This window comes from Zonotrichia albicollis, chromosome 6 (assembly GCF_047830755.1).
Source record: "Zonotrichia albicollis isolate bZonAlb1 chromosome 6, bZonAlb1.hap1, whole genome shotgun sequence".
NCBI classification, from domain to species: domain Eukaryota; kingdom Metazoa; phylum Chordata; class Aves; order Passeriformes; family Passerellidae; genus Zonotrichia; species Zonotrichia albicollis.
The window spans coordinates 60,297,311-60,318,367 of record NC_133824.1 but is presented as its reverse complement, the minus strand read 5'-3'; the positions used below and the strand labels follow the sequence as shown (position 1 = coordinate 60,318,367).

At 44.1% G+C, this 21,057-nt stretch overlaps 1 protein-coding gene across 11 annotated transcripts in view; it reads left to right on the top strand.

The window, feature by feature from the left end:
- Nucleotides 1-21,057, top strand: part of KTN1 (kinectin 1) — an 82,660-nt gene that overhangs the window by 49,810 nt on the left and 11,793 nt on the right. For 8 of the 11 annotated variants that reach the window (XM_074544011.1, XM_074544010.1, XM_074544012.1 and 5 more), the window contains 21 exons: nt 1,824-1,892; nt 2,956-2,990; nt 3,117-3,207; nt 4,423-4,491; nt 6,331-6,368; nt 6,997-7,087; nt 7,253-7,321; nt 8,802-8,839; nt 9,306-9,396; nt 9,500-9,577; nt 10,430-10,467; nt 11,115-11,205; nt 11,381-11,449; nt 11,801-11,838; nt 12,756-12,846; nt 14,743-14,829; nt 16,623-16,712; nt 17,723-17,803; nt 18,752-18,841; nt 18,927-19,019; nt 20,585-20,656. In XM_074544011.1, the coding sequence (XP_074400112.1) occupies nt 1,824-1,892; nt 2,956-2,990; nt 3,117-3,207; nt 4,423-4,491; nt 6,331-6,368; nt 6,997-7,087; nt 7,253-7,321; nt 8,802-8,839; nt 9,306-9,396; nt 9,500-9,577; nt 10,430-10,467; nt 11,115-11,205; nt 11,381-11,449; nt 11,801-11,838; nt 12,756-12,846; nt 14,743-14,829; nt 16,623-16,712; nt 17,723-17,803; nt 18,752-18,841; nt 18,927-19,019; nt 20,585-20,656 (1,509 nt within the window). The remainder of the gene's footprint in view (nt 1-1,823; nt 1,893-2,955; nt 2,991-3,116; nt 3,208-4,422; nt 4,492-6,330; nt 6,369-6,996; nt 7,088-7,252; nt 7,322-8,801; nt 8,840-9,305; nt 9,397-9,499; nt 9,578-10,429; nt 10,468-11,114; nt 11,206-11,380; nt 11,450-11,800; nt 11,839-12,755; nt 12,847-14,742; nt 14,830-16,622; nt 16,713-17,722; nt 17,804-18,751; nt 18,842-18,926; nt 19,020-20,584; nt 20,657-21,057) is intronic. The other 3 variants (XM_074544016.1, XM_074544019.1, XM_074544013.1) reach the window with 2 other exon arrangements.

Here is a 21,057-nt window from a genome sequence, read left to right as displayed (position 1 = left end):
TTTAACTCTGCCTCTTCCCACGTTTTCTCATAAGGCTGCAGCTCAACTGCTGCAGCTTTTGTTCTGACATCTGGGGTCTGCACAGCAAAGCTGCTGCTTGTGTCTGGGTGGTGTGTGCAGAGAAGCAGCCTCATTCCTCCTTGCCCTCTGCCACCTTGGCCTTTTTCTTGTGAGCCTGGGCTGTTAGAAACAGAGAGAGAGGTGCTGACTCCATCCCTTGAACTCCTCTGAAGCCTGTGGTGGGTGCTGCTGCTCCTCTGATGTTTCTGGTGTGAGGTCAGTCCCTCTGAAGCTGCCCCTGTCACCTTGGTGAGTTTGCTAGTGAGGAACAGAGCGAGTGGGCAGTGGCAAAGGCAGGATGCTTTTGTAGGAGAAACCTCTGGAGTCTCCTGGAGCTCTTTGAAGCAGGCAGTAAACTTGATTCTTGTATTTAAGTGCCACTTTCAAAGAGGTTTTGATGAGAGTCCCTTGCCAAGGCTCTGTAATTTCTCTAAGCTGTCAGAGGAGAAGAGGGAAGAAGTTTGTTCAGTTAATAAAATAAGAAACCAAGTACAATTTCAGCTGATTTTTGGAATAAAGCTGTTGATTGTGCTGGGTCACAGGTGCATAACCAGTGTGGGAAGAGGTGGCAGGCTGGGGGAAGTGGGCAAGTCTCAAGTTAGTGCCACTCTCAGGGCTTTGTGTGGTGGAACATTATAAATGGTAGTGAGGTGAAAATGAATGTGGGAAGAAATAGGAGCATCCTTTTAGTGTGATGGTTTCTGTAGTAGCTGTTCCCAGGAAAAAGGCCTTAGAGGTGTTGTGAATGGTTATGTGCTGTAATCAGTTCAGTGCTGAAGTAATGGCAGAAATCACCTGCAGGCAGTTCCAGCAGCTCTTGGGAGGTGAATAGAGAGCTGAATGCAGATCATCAGCATTGTGATGGTGCAGAAATCCACAGTGTGCTCCCAGCATGAAGATTATTGCACTGCTGCTCTCTCCTTCCTCCTCTCTTTGATCCCAAACAGAAACCAGACCAGTGCTGTTCTAAATGCTTCCACCTAAGGAAGTGCTGCTTTTTTCACAGGCACATGAAAGAGGGAAAAGCCAGGTTCAAACCAGAGCAGTGCATTTAATCCCCACTGTTGCTGTCCTTTCCTGCTTGTGTTTTCCCTGTGAGATTTTGGGGTTTTTGCAGAGCACATGTCCTGCTTTTCACTTTTATAAAGCACCAAGTAAGTCTTTAAAAAGACAAAAAAAAACCAATACTAGAGGAAGATTTAAGAACACTGTCTGTTAAGGGCTACTGTGACCATTGTATGGAGCAGGAATGCAGGAGAGGCAAAGTCTGTTTGTCCTTCCCATCCACCTCTTCCCAGGTGTGGGAGCTGTGCAAACCTCTCTGTGCTGCACTGCCAGGTCCTTGCTGTGCACTGAGGCAGCTGAAGGGAGCTCAGAAAGGGGATTTGGGATGATTTGCTTCACCAGATGAGGTGTTTTTTGTAAGAGGCAGTTATTAAATCTTGACACAATGCTGGTGCTGCTTTAGGAGGAAAATGTGTTTTTTTTTTTTTCCTGAGCTTCTCACATTTGGTGCTGTCTGATTCTCTGCCAGGGAATAAAGATGGTAACAGCTGAATTTCTCATGGGACATAAGGACAATACTTTTGTCCTTAATACAGAAAAGCAAGACAGAGAAGGAAAGGGCTCTTTGTAGTCTTGAAGCTTCCAAAGAACTCTCTGTAATGACTTCTGTGCTATTTAATTGCCTTTTTGCCATTATGGAAAGGCTGTATTTAGGCTCTGCAGTTCTGAACTGATAAAATGCCTCAATTTTCTTCCAGGTTCTGAAGGATCAAAACACAGCTCTGCAAGCTGAAGTTCAGAAGCTGCAGACTCTCCTGTCTGAGCAGGTACAACCAGTGTTTGCTGAGCTTTTATCAAATATCTTCTGTGCTTCAATGTTTTAATTTCTTCAGTGTTTTTTCTTAACCTGGCTGTAGGCTGAGCTGGTTGATGTCAAAACCTGATGTTGTTTTAGGTATTTTCTGTGCAGGGTCAAGTAAGGCAGTTGTGGCTGTCTTGTAGACCTAGTCAGGAGTGTCCAAACAAAATCTGGGTTTTTTTTTTCCCACTCCTGAAGACTTAAATAGCTTAACACAAGCAAGAACCTATTTGTGCAACCACTCTGACCCTTGGAAGTAGGAAACTCTTTACATTGTGATGTCCTTTGCCTCCTGTTGTGTATTTGTGCCCATGGCTCACCTGCTGCAGTGGTGCTCACAGGATCCTGCAGCTTCAAAGCTGTTGTGTTGTTGAGCTCCATCTCCTTTGGGATGTTCTCTGGGAGATTCCATATGAACATCCCTGACTTTGCACCATTGTGGAATGACAAAAATTCCTGAAACACTGGAATAAAACTGGCAGGACAGGAAACTTCTGCTGTACTCCTGCTAGTCAGGAGCTCCCTTTTGGAGCTGCTCCCTTTTGGAGCTGCTCCCTTTTCTCTGGTGGAGAACCAGACCTGCAGCCTGGCTGATCTGGTGTCCTGCCTGAAGGACTGGAGGTGATTTTGCTTGGAAGTTGGTTCATGTTTCCCACCTGGTCTCTCACAGTGTGGTGGTGTTGAGGAATCATAAATGTTCTGCTGAGTGAGCCTCAGATGGAGTTTGTGGTTCTGATAAATGCTCAAAAGGGGCAGATTTTCAGGTACTGAGCTGGCTGCAAGTCCAGCAGTGTAAAACCATCAAGGCATTTGGGCTGAATCTGTCCCTGCCCTGAAAGATTGATTTTTTTCCAGCATCAGTTTTACACACATATACCATGAGGACTTTATCTCCCTACTTTGTTTTCCTTTCTGGATTAGTGTTGTAACCAAGCTTCTGGTTAAGTTGGTGCTTTCCAATTATTTGTTTTTTAAATCCCAAGCCTTTATTGATCCAATTAATGATGGCCCTATTTTTTTTTTCTTCATAGACAAACAAAGACTTGATAGAGCAGATGGAAAAAAGGTAAGAAACTTTGTTTTGCATCAGAAGCTAAAATAAAGATTTGGTGAGTGTAAGATTACTGTTGATAGCTAACTGCCTTCAAAGTTAAATTCTCTTTTTTCTTAATTTTCACTCTTGCTTTTTCAGCATGAGAGAGAGGGATGATAAAATCAAGACAGTTGAAGAGCTGCTTGAGGCAGGACTCATCCAGGTGGCTACTAAAGAGGAGGAGCTGAAGGTAAAATCCCTCTTGTTATCTTTTCATGGGGAAATAGAGATTAAGTGCTCTTATGCAAGGTGAATTTTGGAGTGCTCATGGTTCAGTATGAATTCCTTCTGAACAGGAAAAGCACCTTGTGAGGATGAGGTTGAAACCTTTTCTATAAGACAGACTAAGCATGAGCATCAGTGGGGTAGAATAAATAAATAAGTAAAGTATAACTAAATAAAGCTTCTCTCTGCTTAGTCTAGGGCAGATTTTGCTAAAAAGCCCTTTGGAATAATGGGAATATATTTCTAGAGCTGTACATTTGATTTAATCCCCAACAAACCTCCCTTTAGGAAAGAGTGTTTTGTAAGGACTTGGTATTATAAAACTCCAGGGTTTTTGTCATAGTTGATAATTATTCTGATATTGATAATTAATCTGAAGGGTAAAGTGGATTATGAACTAGTGGCATTTCTGGGATGGTGATCAAGTTATTTCCTTCCTGTTTATTTATAAAGAAGGCAGTGATGAGAAGCCTGGAAAGGCAATACAGAAATGGACTCCTTTAGGCTGAAAAACCCTCTGAGATCAAATCCAACCATCCCAGTACTGCCAAACCACATCCCCAAGTGCCACACCCACGTGGCTTTTAAATCCCTCCTGGGATGGTGGGATTTATTTTGCAAGTTATTTGTTTGAAATAATATTTTACAATTTTTTAATGATGCTGACAGTGTTGTTTAGATTGTGTGATTTTTATTCTTGTAGTGCCATTCTGTACAAAGGCATCTTTGAATTCTTAGATACTTTGGATGTTATTATTGACTCTAGAGTAGGATCTAGACTGTTCAAGTCTATAGTGTTATATAATTTTTATTTGTATTCCCAGAGTGGTGAGAAGTCTGTCTGTGGGAGAATCCCAGTATGATGTAAATAGATAAAAATAAATGGGCTGTACAAAAGATAGGCTGTAATATGATTAGATAAATTTGTTTTTCTGACCTCTCTGCTCAGTTACAGCACTCCCACCTTGCCCTAATTTCCTATAAATTAGTGTCCACTCCAAGGTATTAATGGTGAATAATTAGTTTGTTGAATACTTTGGCTCCAGCACCTGCAAAGGGGGGTCACTTCCAGACTTTCAAAGTCTTTCACTTATTCTAAAAGGAATTACTTTTCTGTCAAGCTTAACACTTTTTTCCCCCACAAATGAGGCTTTCATTATCTCTGTGTCTGCTTTCAAAGGCCCTGAGAACGGAGAATTCATCTCTGAGAAAAGAACTTCAAAGCCTGCAAATTCAGCAATCAGAGCAGGTAGTACTTTTCATCTAAAACTTTTATTACACCTAAACTAAATCTGAAAGAATCTTGCTGTGGTTGCAAAAGTCAAGGGAGGAAGGTGGAGTTGCCTTTGAAGCCTGTTGGCAAAGCATCATGTTTTCCTTCAGCCTTGGTCTGGGAGCTGATGCTTCTGTCAAATCTTTGCTTTGCAGAAGTGTCAGAAGCAGGGGAGATGTTCAGGATGCAGGCAGTGCTGCCTGGGCTTGGTTTGAGTTTGAGGGTCAGGGGTTGGAACACAAACCCTGTGAGGAAGCCCTGGGGGAGCTGGGGGTGCTCAGCCTGGAGAAAAGGAGACTCAGGGCTGCCCCTGTCGCTCTCACAGCTCCTGAAAGGTGCCTGTGCTCAGCTGGGGCTGGGCTCTGTCTGCAGCAGCACTGACACAGCCAGAGCACACAGCCTCAAGCTATGCCAAGGGAAATACAGGTTGGATAGCAGGGAAAAGTGTTTCACAGAAAGGGTGAGAAAGTTCTGGAGGAGCAGCCTCCCAAGGAGGGTTAGAATAATTCACAATTCCAGCACCTTGCCTGCATTTCTTTGGTGTCAGCCCATGAGGAAGCCCGGGGAATGAGCCTGGGTGGTGGAGCTGAGCAGGAGCAGCCTCCCAGAGCAGCCAAGGTGCAGCAGCACCTCCCTCCCTCCCTCCCTCCCTCCTGGACACCCAGGCACCCTCTGCCAGCTCTGCTGCCCCTGCTTTACAAAGGCAGGAGCACAAAAAGCTCCTGAATTAGGAATGCAACAAATCCCATCCTCAGCAGGTGAAAGGCAGCTCTGACACTCCTCAGTGAGTGCTGCAGTTCCCAGTTCAGACCCAAATCTGCATCAGCTTCCTTGAAAAGTTCAGTGTCTTGAGCTTATCCAACCTTCAGCTCACTCTGGGTTGTTTAACTTTATCTACAACTCCTGAAAGGTGAAGGTGCCTGTGCTCAGCTGGGGCTGGGCTCTGTCTGCAGCAGCACTGACACAGCCAGAGCACACAGCCTCCAGCTGTGCCAAGGGAAATACAGGCTGGATAGCTGGAAAAGTTTTTTACAGAAAGGGTGAGAAAGTTCTGGAATGGCTGCCCAGGGAGGTGGTGCAGTCCCCATCCCTGGGTGTGTTTAACAAAGCCTGGATGTGGCACTGGGTGCCAGGGCTGAGTTGAGCTGTTGGGGCTGGGCTGGACTCAGTGACCTTGAAGTTCTCTTCCAACCCAGTGATTCTGTGAGTTTGCCATGCTCTGAAATGGTGTGGATCTCCTTTTGCAGAAGCCTGGAGCGGCAGGCATGGCAGGCAGGCAGCTTGTACTGCCTCAGCTTCATGATGAGAGTGTTTGAGCTTCCCAGTGTCAATCCACACTCTGCAGGTGTCACTTGTCCCCCTCGTCCTTGTGTCTGCTCGGTGACACTGTCACAGTGTTGTCACTTCTGATGTGCTGGTCAAGAAGGGCCTGTCCCTGACATCCAGCTCTGCTTGGACACCTCAGGAGGGCAATTAGCTCCTAGAAAATCATGTCTGGAAGAGGGCAGGCACAGTGACCCTGTGGAGATGTGCAGCAGTGTCAGGATTAGAGGGCAGATGATGAAATGATGGTCCTGAACTTCACCCTCTCCTGCTAAAGGTGGTGTGGATTTGCTTTTGTTTTCCTGGAACTTGCAGCAGGCTTAGTATTACTGCTTTGCCAGGAGCTGGAGACTGATTTTCTCAGGAGCAGCCAGATAAATAAAATATTAGGCTGCTACATAGTTCATCCAGCTCCCTGTCCTCACCCCTCAACATTCACTGATTGTTTTGCTCTGTTCTGTTTTTCCTAAGATGAAGCTCTGTTTTTAACAGGTTTCCTTCCAATCACTGGTGGAGGAACTGCAGAAAGTGTAAGTTACTGCACAGATTAAATTTCTGATTTATCCTCTCTGTCTTTATTCCATGACTACAAGTGTATTGCTTCCCTGAAATAATTGGCTTTTGGCTGGGTGAAGTGTGTGTGTGGCAGGAAGCATTTCCATTTTTGAAACATGTCACACCAGATCAATACCTGCTGAAAATGCAGTTGCTGCTCTGCTAAGCAGTTAATTTCATAAACCTGGCTTTGACTAGGTGAGGAATTGCTCTGATTTGTCAGATAATCATTTTTGTTCAGTAGGCACTTGAAAAAGGGTGGGATTGTCCCCTGTGTGTTTTAAGTTGGTAAATACTTTGCTGGAATGTCCAGTGAAGGCTGATTTTAAGTGTGTGTCATTCCAGGCACTCTTGATATCTTAATTTGCATTTTTTGACTGTGATAGTATTGATTTAGCATGTGAACTGCTGGTCATATAAAACCAGCTGATTTTGCACTACTCCCAGTCTTATTCTCCCTATTTGTTCCTCCTGCCTGGTGACACTGTGAATCCCTGAGGCTGGGGATGGGATGGGATGGGATAGCAGAGCCAAATTCTGTTTATTTGCTGGAGCAGCACATTTTTTTCAACCAGCTTCCGTTGTTTCTTTTCTCTTTTTAAGGATCCACGAGAAGGATGGAAAAATAAAATCAGTGGAAGAACTCCTACAAGCTGAAATCCTAAAAGTAGCAAGCAAGGAGAAGACTGTTCAGGTATCTGTGTGCAATCCCTGCAATTCCTTTGTGTGTTGGTGCCACAACCACATTTGTCTGTTACTGCATGGCATTCTACAGTGATCAATCAATCTGTAGCATCCATTTTTGTGGTGTTTTTTGTGTTTCCATTGTCCAACCCTGTCTTGTTTTGTCATTGAAAAGGCTTTGACACAGGAAATAGAGGCTCTGAAAGAAGAAGTAGGAAATTCCCAGCTTGAGATGGAAAAACAGGTAAAATACTTTAGTGGCAGCAGTGTGAACCAGCCTTGCCTTGGATGTGCTGCTCACTGTTTCTGTTCTAGTGTGTTCTGTTTCACTGGTGAATGTCCTTGGGTAAGGAACTTTTTCATGCTGGAGCTACACTGTTCTTGGATATAAAGCCATAAAAATGTAGGATAATTAATGATATCCTTCAGAAACCACAGACCTCTGGAAGCCTGAGCTTTTTGGGCTTTTAGTATAAAATTTGGCAATAATTGCTATAGCTTAATGCATTGCAACATCAGCTCTGCCTGGGCACACTGTCCCTGGAGTAAACATGAAACCCTGGGGCATCCTTGGGGGTGACAACTTGGAAATCTCAGGTGCTGAAGTTACTGCTCCTGTCTGGTCTTTCTGTGTTGCTGCAGGTCCAGGTAAACCCAAGACTGTTCATTTTTTCCCCCAGTGCCCAAAAAGAGTTCAATCTTGGCACAGTCAGTTTTACTTTAGCAGTCAGGAATGCAGGGATGGAAGAGAATGGGTTTTTTTTGGCATGATTGCTGTCTGGCATCCAAAGCAAGGGAAGCCCACGTTTCCTCAGGGAGCCCATTCTGCAGGCAGCTCAGTGCATTGTGCTGTCAGGAAATGTGCTTGTTTGTGTGGGTTGTGATTTTGGTCTGCACTCTTTTCAGTCCCTTTAGCTACATTCCAACATGTCACCCCCTGCTCAGTGTTAGAGTTTTGTCCTTTTTAGGCAAAGCTTCACAGGATTGTGTTTGTGTCTTGGGCTTTTCCTCCAAAGCAAATTTCCAGGAACTGAGGGGGTTGCTTGTGTGTGTTTCCTTCCCTGGAACTATCAGAGCCCAGAAAAAAATTGCAGTTTAGGTTTGCTGTTTCTGGAATGCTCTGTGAGGGATGCTTGCTCCAAAAGTGATGTATCTGTGCACATTTTGGTCTCCTGCAAGCAGAAGGGAGATTTTTGGGAATGTCTGAAACTCCTGCTGTGTTGTGGTAGAGGATTGACAGATTACCACTGTCAGGCTTTCACACAGCATTCAAAAGTAACATTCCCACTAAATCTTACATCTCCAATCCACATTCAGCCTTAGAATGGGAATTTAAGGGAGTGCTGACTTTTCAGAGACCCAAAAAGCATTTCCTTATGCAAAGCTCTCAGTGGCCAGGGATGATATCTGTGGTTGGAGCTGCAGTTGGCAGTGGGGTGGTGGTCACACTCACACTCTGCTTCTTCTCCGTGTCTCCTGTGGGCCTGTTTGTTGTTGCCATTTGCACTCCTTCCTTTGCTGCTCTGGAAGTCACATTTTAAATGTGGGGAATGTAAATAGTTGGAGACACTTGGTGCCTTGTAATTAAAAAAGTGCATTTGTGCTTACTGCAATAAATGGTGCCTCTTTTGAAAGGAAAAATGATAATTTTCCTCTGTGTTTCTTTGTAGAGCAATTTTTAGTATTTATGTGCATTGAACTGAAGTGTTGATTATTTTCCTTAGGTGACAATAACATCCCAAGTCAAAGAACTTCAGACTCTGTAAGTGCAAGTTGCTAATTCTGGTTTGCCCTGTGCACCCCTTACTGACCCCTTAAATTCAAGTCAGGATGGAGGGATGTGGGCAAGGCATGGTGTGAAACCTGCTTGGGTAACACCTGAGCTGTAGGGGTGGGGAAATGATCATTCAGTCCCTTATATCCGCAGCTGGGGAGGGGCAGGGAAATATTTTTGCGTGAGAAGAGCACAGATTTGTGAAATCTCTGCACTGTGTCAGCACAGAGTTTGCTTTCACCTAATGAGCAGTGCCACTGATCAAGGGCATCTCCTGCTAACCCAGGCTGGAGTGGAAGTGCTCCCACATTGGTTTTTAGTAGGTGAACTGTGCTCGTGCCTTTGATCACAGATGCTGCCTTTGTTAGGTGCTGTAAGTCACAGGATGTTTTATTTCCAGGTGGATGAAAGAGCAAAGGGTTTATGCTGTGTTTGTCTGTGTTCAATGGCACAGGTTGAAGGGGAAGGAAAAGCAGGTGAAAACCATGGAGGCCTTATTGGAAGAGAAGGAGAAAGAGATTGTTAAGAAAGGAGAATGTCTGCAGGTAAGCTGCTTTAATATTCTGAAGGGAAATAAGTTCTGTTGCAGCTTGTCTGCCTGGGAAAAATAAAGCCACATTTCTAACTTTGTTTTTTATCTATCCAAAGGGTCAGAAGGATACAATTGCACAATTAACCAGTAAAGTGCAGGAGCTGGAACAACAGAACTTGCAACAACTCCAACAGGTACAGCCTGCAGAGTGGATGTGGTTTGGGAGTGCTGCTTGGTTGAACAGGAAACTGTTTTTTTCTCCTCTACCTCACACAGAGGATTTGCATTGGCTTCAGCTTAGAGATGTTTTAAATGCAACTTGACTAAGCTGTTTATAATGCAGAGAGCCCACTAGTTCAGCTGTGTTCATCCAAAGCAGGTTTTACATGGCTAGCAGGTTCTGGGAGGTTTTAACTGGGATGATGCTGTGCATAAAGAGGAGCTTTGGTGATCTGAAAGCCTTGGAGCTCACAGGCAGCCCCAGCTGTGTCCCAGCCACCTCCTTGCCAGGCTGGAGCAGCATCTCTGCAGGGCTCTGGTCATGCAGGAGCTTTGGCTGTAACTGAGTGTACCAGCATCTCTTGAAGTGGTCAGGCTGTGCTGTGACTCCTTCCTGCCTTTCCCTGGGGCTGGAATATTTTGGCTTTTGATTTCCTGCACTGAACTTGAGAGCAGACAACTGGACAACCTCGAAGCCAGGTGTTACTTAATGGAAGAATTTTTCCAATAAGGTGCTATTCTGGCTCAGTTTGGATTTTTGTTGATGGTAAAAGGAGGAGGCTGAGTTGGACTTTTATTTTGGGTGGATGTCTAGACACAGGCATTTATCCCAGGGGGAAGATGGAATGGAGAGCAGTTGGCTGGTGTGAAGTTTGGGATGCTTGGTGTAAGCTCTGTTTCTGAAATCCATTATGTGATTAGATATTCTTGGAGCAATGCCTGATGCAAAATTCCTGGTATTTCTTTGGCAAGTGTCTTGCAAGCTGTGTGCTGCTGTTCATTTGAAAACTGTGCCATCAAAATGAGACTGGGAATTACTTTTTCAGGTCCCTGCTGCACCCCAAGTCCAGGACGTGGAGAACCTGTGAGTATGCAGAGTGGCACTTCCTCAGGTGCCTGCTGGGAATATGCACTGAGTTTATCTCCAGCTGGAATGTTTGAATCGCTGTCAGGAATTTCACGGGCTTTGCTAAAATAAGCTGTTAGTGCTGGTGGCTGCTGCCATGCCTGGTGTCCCTGCCCTGAGCTGCTCTCACACTGGGAATGTGCACCCAGGGCTCTGTTAACCAGTGGAGTTGCTGCTGCTGCTCATGTCTGGTGCTCATTCCTCCTGCTGTTCAGCATGTTGGAGGTTGCAGTGCCTGTGGCAGCAGCGAACAGATCTGGTTTGTGCCATTTTCAGGCTGAGATGCAATAGCCAATTCAAAACTCCTGTTTTATGGAGAAATGCTGCCAGGCTTTCCTCTGCTTTGTCTGGCTGCTCCAAGGCAGAGGAAGGTTGTATGAGACTGTGCCAGGAGGGGATCTGTCTGCAAAGCAGCTCCTGGGCTGTGCTGCTCTCCCAGCAGAGCTGGGGCACAGCCTGTGTGTGGTACCTGAGGCAGCCTCAACACACAAAATGTATTTATCTCCTGCTGCACAAACTGCCCCACTGTGAGTGGCTGTCCCTTCTTAGCATAAATTCTTTAGCATTTTTTCCCTACTTTAACCCTTTCTCCTTACTTTCTGCAGGTTGAAAGGGGAAGAAGAACAAATGAAGAAGTTGAAAGCTTTGGTGGAAGAAAAAGAGAGAGAAATTGCAAACCAAGTCAAACAGTTACAGGTAAAGTTTTTATAGAAACACCTTATCTTGAGAAGTGTGTATCTATATATATACACAGAGTGTGTATATATGTGAGTGTATATCTCTCTATATAAATTATAATATCTCTATACATATACATATCTATACATATACATATCTATTTATACATATATTGCCTTTTTTCTTTCAACAGGATGTGCAAAAAGAAAACGAATCTTTCAAAGCTCAAATACAGGAATTAAAGCAGGAGAACTGCAAACAGGTACAGCTTCCAATTGCAGTGTTACTGAGAGAAGTCAAAAGTGGGTGGTGGTAGCTTGCATGGATGGCATGGAAAACCAGGAGTTGTACTGCCCATGGAAATCCAGGGGCACCTTTAGGGGTTGGGTTATACTGAGCCAGCTTTTCTGGCTGTTGCATATCTGTTCCTGCTTCCTTTTATCATATGGATTTACAGCAGCCTTATGCTCTTTCTTATGCCTGCTGTGTTCCTGGCCAGAAGAGGCTGCACAGGATTCCCTCAAGGGCCCAGAGTGCAGCAGTGCCTGTGAACAAGGCAGATCCTGGTCTCTGCTGCTGCTCTGCTCCTAATACATCTCTGATCTCTTTGTAGGCATCTCTGGCTGTCCAAAGTGAGGAGCTTCTACAAGTGTGAGTACTGCCAGGTTGCTGAATGCATTAGAGAATTGATTCAGTTCACTTGATTGCTCAGGAAATTTAGAAATAAATGTCAAATGTACAATATCAGAGGATGTGAAGTGGCCAGTAAAAAAGAAAGAAATTAAATTACTGTCTCATAGAAGTTGAGCATGGGAGATTCTGCTCACACTGTAATCCTCAGGTGTAATCTCCTGCAGACAGACAGTGCTGGCAATGTGTTGTGCCCACCATAGAAGCAAGCCTTGACTGATGTTATTTTGAATGCATGCCAGCTCAGCTTATGGCTGAAGAGTTGAATGTTGGGGTTTCAAGCAAAAGTGACAGGCTTTTTTCTTGGAACTTCAGCTTAGCAGAGGGTTGTTCCTATTACAAAATCATCTGGAAATCTCTTCCAGGGAAAACCTCAGGGGTAAAAGTGTGTTATAATGTGGGGCTGAAGCACATTAAATAACTAAGTGGAAGCTAATGCTATATTGTGCTAAGCAAATTGCCACTGTCATGCATTTTTAGCTGGCTGAATTATTTGTCTTTCAAGTTAAATGACTTACAAATTGTGGATTAGGTGCTTGAGAGGGAACACTCATCCAGCAGGCAGTGCCTGTTCTGTGGTGCTGTACTGGCGTGGGCTGGCTGACTCTACCCTCAGCTAATGTGTTGCCTTTCCATGGCCCTGCTAAATGTGTGCAGCTGCCTGTTGTAGGCAAACAACAGCTTTACAATGGGTTTGCTCAGGCTGAGTGCTTCAGGGAGCAGTGGGAAGCAGAAAATGCTGCCAAGTCAGTGAAAACAGCTTTTCAGAGAGAGCTGAAAAGGGAAGGCAAGTTAGTGTGTGGGAAAGGGTGTCAGTGCTTCACTGGGAATTTCTTCAATGTCTCCTGACTTGTTTGTGGTTCCCTTTGTTAATTCAGGGTTGCAGGCAAAGAGAAGGAAATTGCCAATCTCCAGAGCGAGCTCGCCTCTCAGAGAGATGCTTTTGAGCAGCAGAGGAAAAAGAACAACGTAAGGAAATTCTTCCCCCACCACTCCAGAAAAACCCCCAAAACAACCAAACCTGTGTTCCCAGCACTCCTTGAGGCCTGGGGCATTTTGCAGAGAGTGTTTCTGACAGCTGTATGGTGTCCCTGGGTGCTCCTTTCCTCTTGGGAGTGACTCAGCACACCTGACTTCCCTGCTCAGAGTTGTGGCAGCTCCTGGATTTGTTGATTGGATGAGAGGAGGGAGATTTGCTAGGGGACACATCCCACAGCAAGTTCTTGGATTTGGATTCGAACCTGGTTAACCCTGTTCAGAAACATGTCCTTTGCCAAGGGCAGGGAGGAGGAAAGGGGCTGAGCTGTGACACAGTTCTGGTCCTTGTGTGGGACATGGGGCAGAAATCACCTTCAGGGTGCTCAGATCTGGCTCTTCCCATTCCTGAGAGTGGCTAATCCTGATCTTCCAAAGGAAGTGAAGGACTGAGCGTCCCTGCACAGCAGCTGCTGATGGTGCAGTCTGGGTTCTTTGTAGATGGAATTAAAAGATTTTATCTTCCATCACAGAGCTGTGGAGTTACTTCCTTGTAATGCATTACCTGTGCAGGGCAGGGGAGTGTTATCTTTTAAGTTATATGGAAGAAAGTTAAAATACAGGGTGTTCATCTCACCTGTCCCTCTTTGATACCCTGTAAAATCCAATGAGTACCAGACAATAAGCTTTGTTTTATAATAGACAATCTAAGGAAAATGCACAAGGAAAATGTTGAGAATTTTTGAGCAAGGAGTGCTGTTTAAGAGCTGAAATAAACTAGAGAAAGAGGCTAAGTAGTCTCAGCAGACAGAGGAACTGGAAAGGTGAAACAGAAAGTTTGTTGCCTGCAGAATCGCAAGGTCTGAATATCCTTTGTGCTGCAGGCAAAGTCTGGCTGCTGCTAAAGGCAGACCAGGCCTGTAGGTCCCAGCTTTTTCTCAGTTTTATCCAGTGTTGTGTTTATATCCTGTGAACAGCCCTTAGGATTATGGGCTAATAGAAGTGGTAAAGTAAAATTAGTGTAGGTGCTTGCTAGGCTTTTGATGAATTCAAGATGCAACCTTTCCAAAATAACTCTTTGCTAAAGGAGATTTGCTCTGAGGGTTGGAAAAAATGAAATCTAAATCCCAAGCACTGTAATCTCCTTGCTGCAAGGCCCCACCATCCTTCAGAGGAGCTGTGAGGTGCTCTTAGAAGAGCTCTCAGGCTCTCACTGGTTGTGTTGACATCTTGTGGAGTACACGTTTGATGACCTCGCCAAGAAAGACACAGGAGGGTGGCACCGTGGCCTTCCCACGTGGGTCTGGGATGTGCTCACCTCTTCTGAGATCCCAGAGCCTCCCAGGAGGGCTGCTGAGCACCAAACCAGCTCTCTGTGGGTGTAGTGGACAGAGCTGCAAACCCTGAGCTGTGCGTTCCCAGAATCAGTGCCGGGTTTGGGCTGGGGTGTAAATGTGCACACCTCCATGTCTCCTGGGTCCATGCTGGGTTCTGCACTGCAACATGCCTAACACTCTGTTGTGTAATCTGTGGTTTGGTGTCTGTGTTCCTCACTACTTTTGAAAACTTCCCTCTTTTCTTCTTACAAGTGCAGTCAAAGTGTGGGGTCGCTGTAGTGATAATGCTCTGCAGTAACACTTGCATCAGTTTTGGACATGGGACAGGTTGGGCAGAAATTGGCATTTTTTTCCCTCCCACTTTTCATTCAGACTCTTTGAACATCACACTTGTTTTTGCTAGTGTATGTCATACTCCCCAGCAAAATCACCTTGCAGTAACCAGCATTTAAATGCAAATGGTGGAATGTAATGGGAAATATTTCTCTGAAGTAAAAGCACAAACAGTTTAAATATTGGCTGAACTGAAATCATTCTTTCTAAAAATGATTAGGACCTTCGGGAGAAAAACTGGGAAGCAATGGAAGCATTGGCATCAACTGAAAAATTGCTGCAGGACAAAGTGAACAAGACTGCCAAGGTTGTAATGTTGACTGCTAGAAATGATGCATTAAGCTAGAAGCAGATCTGCAGCTGGTTCTTTAAGTGAAATGGAGACATTTAACTTTTACTGCAGTTTAAGTATAACCTCTTCTGAGTGATCATTCATATACTTTCACCTCTGCTTCTTCCTGTTGTCTTTAGGTTGTTTGTTTGGTTTTTTTTTGAATGGTTAGTTTGTGGGCATGCTGACTTTTGATTTCTGTTTGCATAATTGTTAGAGCTGTTGTGAAAATTGGTTTTGATTTGTGGGGAGCTCCAGATAAAAAGCTGTGCTGGTGAGCAACCTGCTTTCTTCTAGTGGGCTTTGGCTGTGCTTGAACAGATCTGTGGGATCTGGGAAGAACCAGGACTAAATTATTATTATTATTATTAAAATATTTGGGAGCTTCTCAGAAAATTCTCACCACAGCTGTGAATTTCCTTCTTTGAAGGCACGTGAAGCTTGATAGGGAATCTTGGACCAATGTTCAAAATGATCTGGGATGTGAGTTGCTTGTGTTTGCCATGGGCCTGATTCAGTGTTCATTGCCACTGTGCAGAACTCAAAAAGAAAAAGCATCCAACTCACCCTAAGAGCAGCAGCCAGGAGCAGAGGAGCTCTGCTTTGGGGTTGTGTGTCTGTTCTGGAGCTGTCTCTGTGCTGGCAGGACCTGTCCCTGCTCTCACTGTGTGCTAATGCTTGCCTGCTTTCTCCTGCAGCTGGAAGACCTCAGCAAAGCCTTTTGCCCCTTCGTGGTGGCTCCTAAATTGCTGCCAGCTAACCCCCAGCACAGCCTCACCACCTAATGTCTCCTGTCTGTTTCTGTCTCTGAATCTCAGCCTGCTCACGCCACCAATCCCTTGCACCAGAGGAACTCAGAGCACCACTGATGTCAAAGGGAAAAACAATCCTAAATTATCAGTGGAGGATTTTGGCTGAAAGCTGCCCTTCTGTGCAGTGTTTCAGGCTTTCCACATTTAAGTTTAAGTGAGAGCCTGAGTGTTGTATGGCTAAACTAACCCAATCTGCCACGAGCATAGCGAGCACATGTCCTGTGGCTGCTCTGCTTTTAATGTCAAATACATGGAAGGGCAGATCTGTGGTGCCTGTGGCTCTGGGTATTTATATTTGCAGAGAACTCACAAAAAACACCTGGAGATTGTCACACAGCTCTAATAATTATCTCCCATTGCATCCAGGGTTGGGAAGAGAGGATCTAAGTGGCTTCGTCTTAAGTATTTAAAAGTAATGTTTGAAAATCTTACTTTCTTGGCCTGGTTCAAATGTGCGTTAACACAAAGTTTCCTTTTGATTTTAATTCTCTGTTTCCAAAGTGATGATGTTATCTTACGGTGATTTTTTTCACACCTAACATTCTCTTAAAAGTACAGATTAGAAAATAAAAAATAGTTGATTGACTAAACTATTTGATTTTGAGCTCACTTCACTTGAGTGGCAGGGCTGGTGCTATCTGTGGGTGCAGTTACTCAGCACAGTGCAGTTTGTGTTGTGGACAAGTGAACAATGGTGTAATTTCTGTACAAACAGGCTAGATTGGAGGAGAACTGCAGAAAATAAAAGCTTAAGTGAGAGCAAATGCAAAGGCCAAATTCTGAAGCAATTTGGTGCCCATTTCTGAAGCAATTTACTGCAATTTTAGAGACTGTAGCTCCTTTCTCACTTAGAAAAAGACCTCCTGGGTTAAGTAAATTGCTGTAGGCAGAGGAGAGGCTGTTGCCAGGTCGGTGAGTGAGGTCCCCAATGTCACCTGTGCCCTTCTCTTGCTTTAGGAGAAGCAGCAGCACTTGGAGGCTGCCGAGGTGGAGACGCGCCAGCTCCTCCAGAAGCTCTTCCCCAAAGTCTCTCTTCCTTCCAACATGGTAAGAGAAGTGGATCTGTTTAACCTCCTGCTGGGGTCAGGGAGCTCTGCTCCTGCTGGGCTGGGCACTCCTGGGGTGTTTCCTCACAGCCCCTCTGTCCCAGGGTTTTGCAGTGGGGTCAGAGTGGCTCTCGCTGGTGATGCCTGTACTTGCACAGGGAAGCAAAGCTGTGGATAGGTTGCTTCAAGAAGTGTTAAAAGAGCAAAATAAAAGTTGTTATCTTGTGGGTTTTATGCCCCAACATCTGATTTACCAGTCTGTGTTACCTTGTGTCTCACTGAGATAATAAATTTTCAGGGATGGATAATGCCTGCTGTGTGTGCTCAGTGGCACAATGGGGAATCCCTGTATTCCCAACCTTTCCAGAGGAGCTGCAGTGCCTCAGTGACACTTAATACAATTTATGGAGGGTTTATTTTGTTCCCAAGCACTGATTTCCAGTTTTATAGTTTATATTTTTGGTGACTTTCAGTGATTTTTGGTGAATTTCAGTGATTTTTCAGGGGAAATGCCCTGGGTTCTTGGGGTTCAGATGGGGTGAGTGACATCATGTGAGTCTGGAAACATGGGTGCATTTCATTTATAACCCCTAGAGGTTTTGAATATTTGTATTTAAAATTGTTCCCAAATGTGCTAAAGTAAGTGTCCTGATATAAAAGGACTTTCTGTAAGGTTATAAAATAAGTTTTTAGAGTTATACAGCATCTGCTTGAAGTGCTCAGGGATTTGGGGGAAGATTCCTTTGAATCTTCAAATGCTTATGCAGAGCCCTGACACTTGCAGGGAGTCCTGTGTCACCCAGCTGCATTTCAGCTCCTCCAGGCCCCCCTGAGCTGTGTGTGTCTCATCACCTCGTGCTGCTGGGCTGCTGCCAGCTGAGTGTGCCTGAGCAACAACCATGGGGCTGTGTGTGAGCTCCAGGGCCTTGGGACACTGCTCCCTCAGCAGTGGGGAGGGAAATGGCCTGAGGAGAGCTTGTTCTCAGCCTAAACTGAATGGTTTCCCAACAGAGCCACAGTGAGTGGATATGTGGGTTTGAGAAGATGGCTAAAGAATACCTAAGAGAGGCTTCAGGATCTGAAGATGTCAAGGTAGGCACAAAGGATGGACAGCTGATGTGTGGGGTAATGGATTTGTCCAGTATAAATATTGAAAATTGTGCTGTCGGTTGGGAAGTTCAGGTTCTCAGAGAAGTCACAAGAAAATTATTTTATATTAATTCTGAAATGGTTTGGGTTAGAGATCATTCAGTTCCAGCCCCTCTGCCTTGGCCAGGTTGTTCAAGCCTCATCCACCCTGGCCTTGGACACTTGCAGAGATGAGTCAGCCACAGCTTCTCTGGGCAACCTGCTGTTCAGATATTCACAGAAATGTATTTGCATCTCTGCTAAGTACCTTGTGGAATTGTGAGCTCATCAAATTGAACATCCCATTGTCCTTTTTTAAGTAATGGGGTTTTTTTACAGTAACTCAAAGTTTATGACTGAGTGTCACAGACATTTTTTATGAAAAATCCTTTCCTTAGGATTTTTCCTCCTGAGAAGCTGAGAGGCCTCAGGAACAAAATGTAAACAATGATTATCTGCTGCTGTGGAATGCAACAGGTGCATCTGGGATTGGCCCATGTTGATTGCTTTTTATTAATGGCCAATCACAGTCAGCTGGCTCAGACTCTCTATCCAAGACACAAACCTTTGTTATCATTCCTTCTGATTCTATTCTTAGCTAACCTTCTGATGTAATCTTTTCTTCTATTCTTCTAGTATAGTTTTAATATAATATATGTAATAAAATAATAAATCAGCCTTCTGAAACATGGAGTCAGATCCTCATCTCTTCCCTCATCCAAGAACCTCTGTGAACACGGTCACAACTGAGTATTAAGAGTTGTAGGTGAACACTGCACTTGCTGTTATTTTTTTGTGGGTTGGAAAGACAGAACTGCCCAGGAGTGATACCAGCTTGTTGAAATAAGATGAATAGAACTGAAATGCATCCACTGAGATGTGACTCTTGTGGTGCCTTTCCTCCTTTGCCAGGCTATGGAGCAGAAGTTGAAGGAGGCTGAGGAAATGCACATCCTGCTGCAGCTGGAGTGTGAGAAATACAAATCTGTTCTGGCAGAGACAGTAAGTGGGATGCCTGGTCACCTCTGTGATGTTCCAGCTGCCTGCCTTCTGCTCTGAGCTTTCAAATCTCTCTCTCTCTTCTTAGGAGGGGATTTTACAAAGGCTACAGAGGAGTGTGGAAGAGGAAGAAAGCAAATGGAAGATAAAAGTTGAAGAGTCACAGAAGGAACTTAAACAGGTATTTCTGAAGTTGGTTTTTTTTTCCTCAGCAGCCAGGCAGGCTCTGCTTGAAGTCACAGAGGGTGTCTGAGCTCTGTGAAGGCAGGTGTGGAACAGTCCTGGCTGCCTGGTTTGATGTGTGCATGGCCAGGGGATGAAAAAGGTGAAGTCTGCAACAAGTATAATAGAAATGATTCCTCATATCAGTGGTGTTCTGGTGCTCTGATACTTTGCTTCATGTAAAGGCTGGGTTTCCACTTTTGAAGGAATGTATTTTCACAAAAAGAGACAGAAAAATTGAGGATTTGTTGATATCTTTAGATTTATGTCACTATTTCTCTTGCCATTTTTACAGAAGCAAGAAAAACAAACAGCACAGGTATAAAGTCTTTGACCATTATGATAAATCTGTGTCACAGAATCACAGAATGGTTTGGGTTGGAAGGGACCTTAAATCCCACCCAGTTCCACCCCCTGCCATGGCAGGGACACCTTCCACTATCCCAGGGTGCTCCCAGCCCTGTCCAACCTGGCCTTGGATAATTCCAGGGGTGGGGAGTCCTTTGCAGATGCTGCAGGAAGCAGCCAAATAATAAATAATAATATTAATGCTGATGGGATAGGAAGCCAAAGATTGACTGTACAAGTGTCCCATTAATGTGCCCAGAAATATAAGTTTTTCTGATCCTGGTAACTTGGACTCTGTTTTTATTGAGCACATAGGTTTTTTCTGAGTATATTTGTGAGCAGATATGGGCTCTTTGTGCTAAAATTGAAGTATCATAGAATCATAACAGTTTTCTGAAAGCTGTTAAAGTGCTGCTCAATCCATTATGGTCAACTAATTACACTTGAAATTGCCTGCAAAGCTTTCCTTTTAGGAAGGCTCTGTTGATAGCAAAAGTGGGAAGAAAAAGGGCTTTTATGTTTATTTTCTAATCTAGAATTAAAGTAGGTCAAACAGCTTTTTTTAAAAAAAGTAATTTCTAAAGTATCTGTGCTTTGTAAATTTGAGTGGCACTGTGTGAGCCTGGCACAAACAGATGATTTATAAACATCTTGTTTGAGGGGCTTATAAAGGCTGTCAGATCTGGAACTATAATGTGCTGCCATCTGCTGCACTTACACAGCCCCAAATAAGACTAAAAATGCTGGGTTTGGGTACATGGATGGTGAATACTCCCAGTCTGGGAAGGATATTTTCCTTACCATGGCTAATGGACAACTGGATTAGTGCTTCTATTCCAAATCTTTCAGCCATGTGGGCTCTAAGTATGTCAGAGAACTTGGGCTGGGAATAGATAGGAACGGTGTAGACTCAGTAAATTGAATTATTTGAGTGAGCATCTAATTTTATTCAGCCACTCTGATTTCATCCTTAATATTTTTAGGATAAAATATTGAGATATTTAGGATTAAATATTATAGATAATTTCTACAACAGTATTATGGATAATTTTTACAATATTATAGATCATTTATTATAGATTTCTACAATATTATAGATAATTTCTTTGTGTATTTATGCAGCGTTTATCTCAGACCAACCTAACTAAATATTTTTGTTTTTCCCCCAAACTGCAGATACATTCTGTGGTCACTTCCTTGCAGCACGAGGTGGAGAGGTTAAAGGAAGAAAACAAAGAAGTTGAAACTGTAGGTGCAGGTGGTTTTTTCTTCTTGTCTTTGAAGCCTTCTGTTGTTGAAGCACAGTTTAGGCTTGTGCTGTAAATCTGAACTTCTCCCAGCCTGTGCTGCAGTTTAACCTGAGCCTTTGGGGCAGGGTTTTTAAAAGGCAGAGAAGCTGGGAAGTTGTTCTGGTTTTTACTTCTGTACTCACCCACTGGGGCTCTTTCTTGGGAGACTGAGCAGTTCACTGCTTATTGACAATCATGGGCTTTGATACTTTCTCTTTTTATCTTATTTTTGATGTTTAAATCCATGCAATTGCTGGGCTTGAAATGCTCTCAAAACATCATGGAATATTTGATAGAAATTTACAGCCAATTATAAGCAAATAATCAAGCCAATAATCAAGCAAATGATGCTGCAAGAAA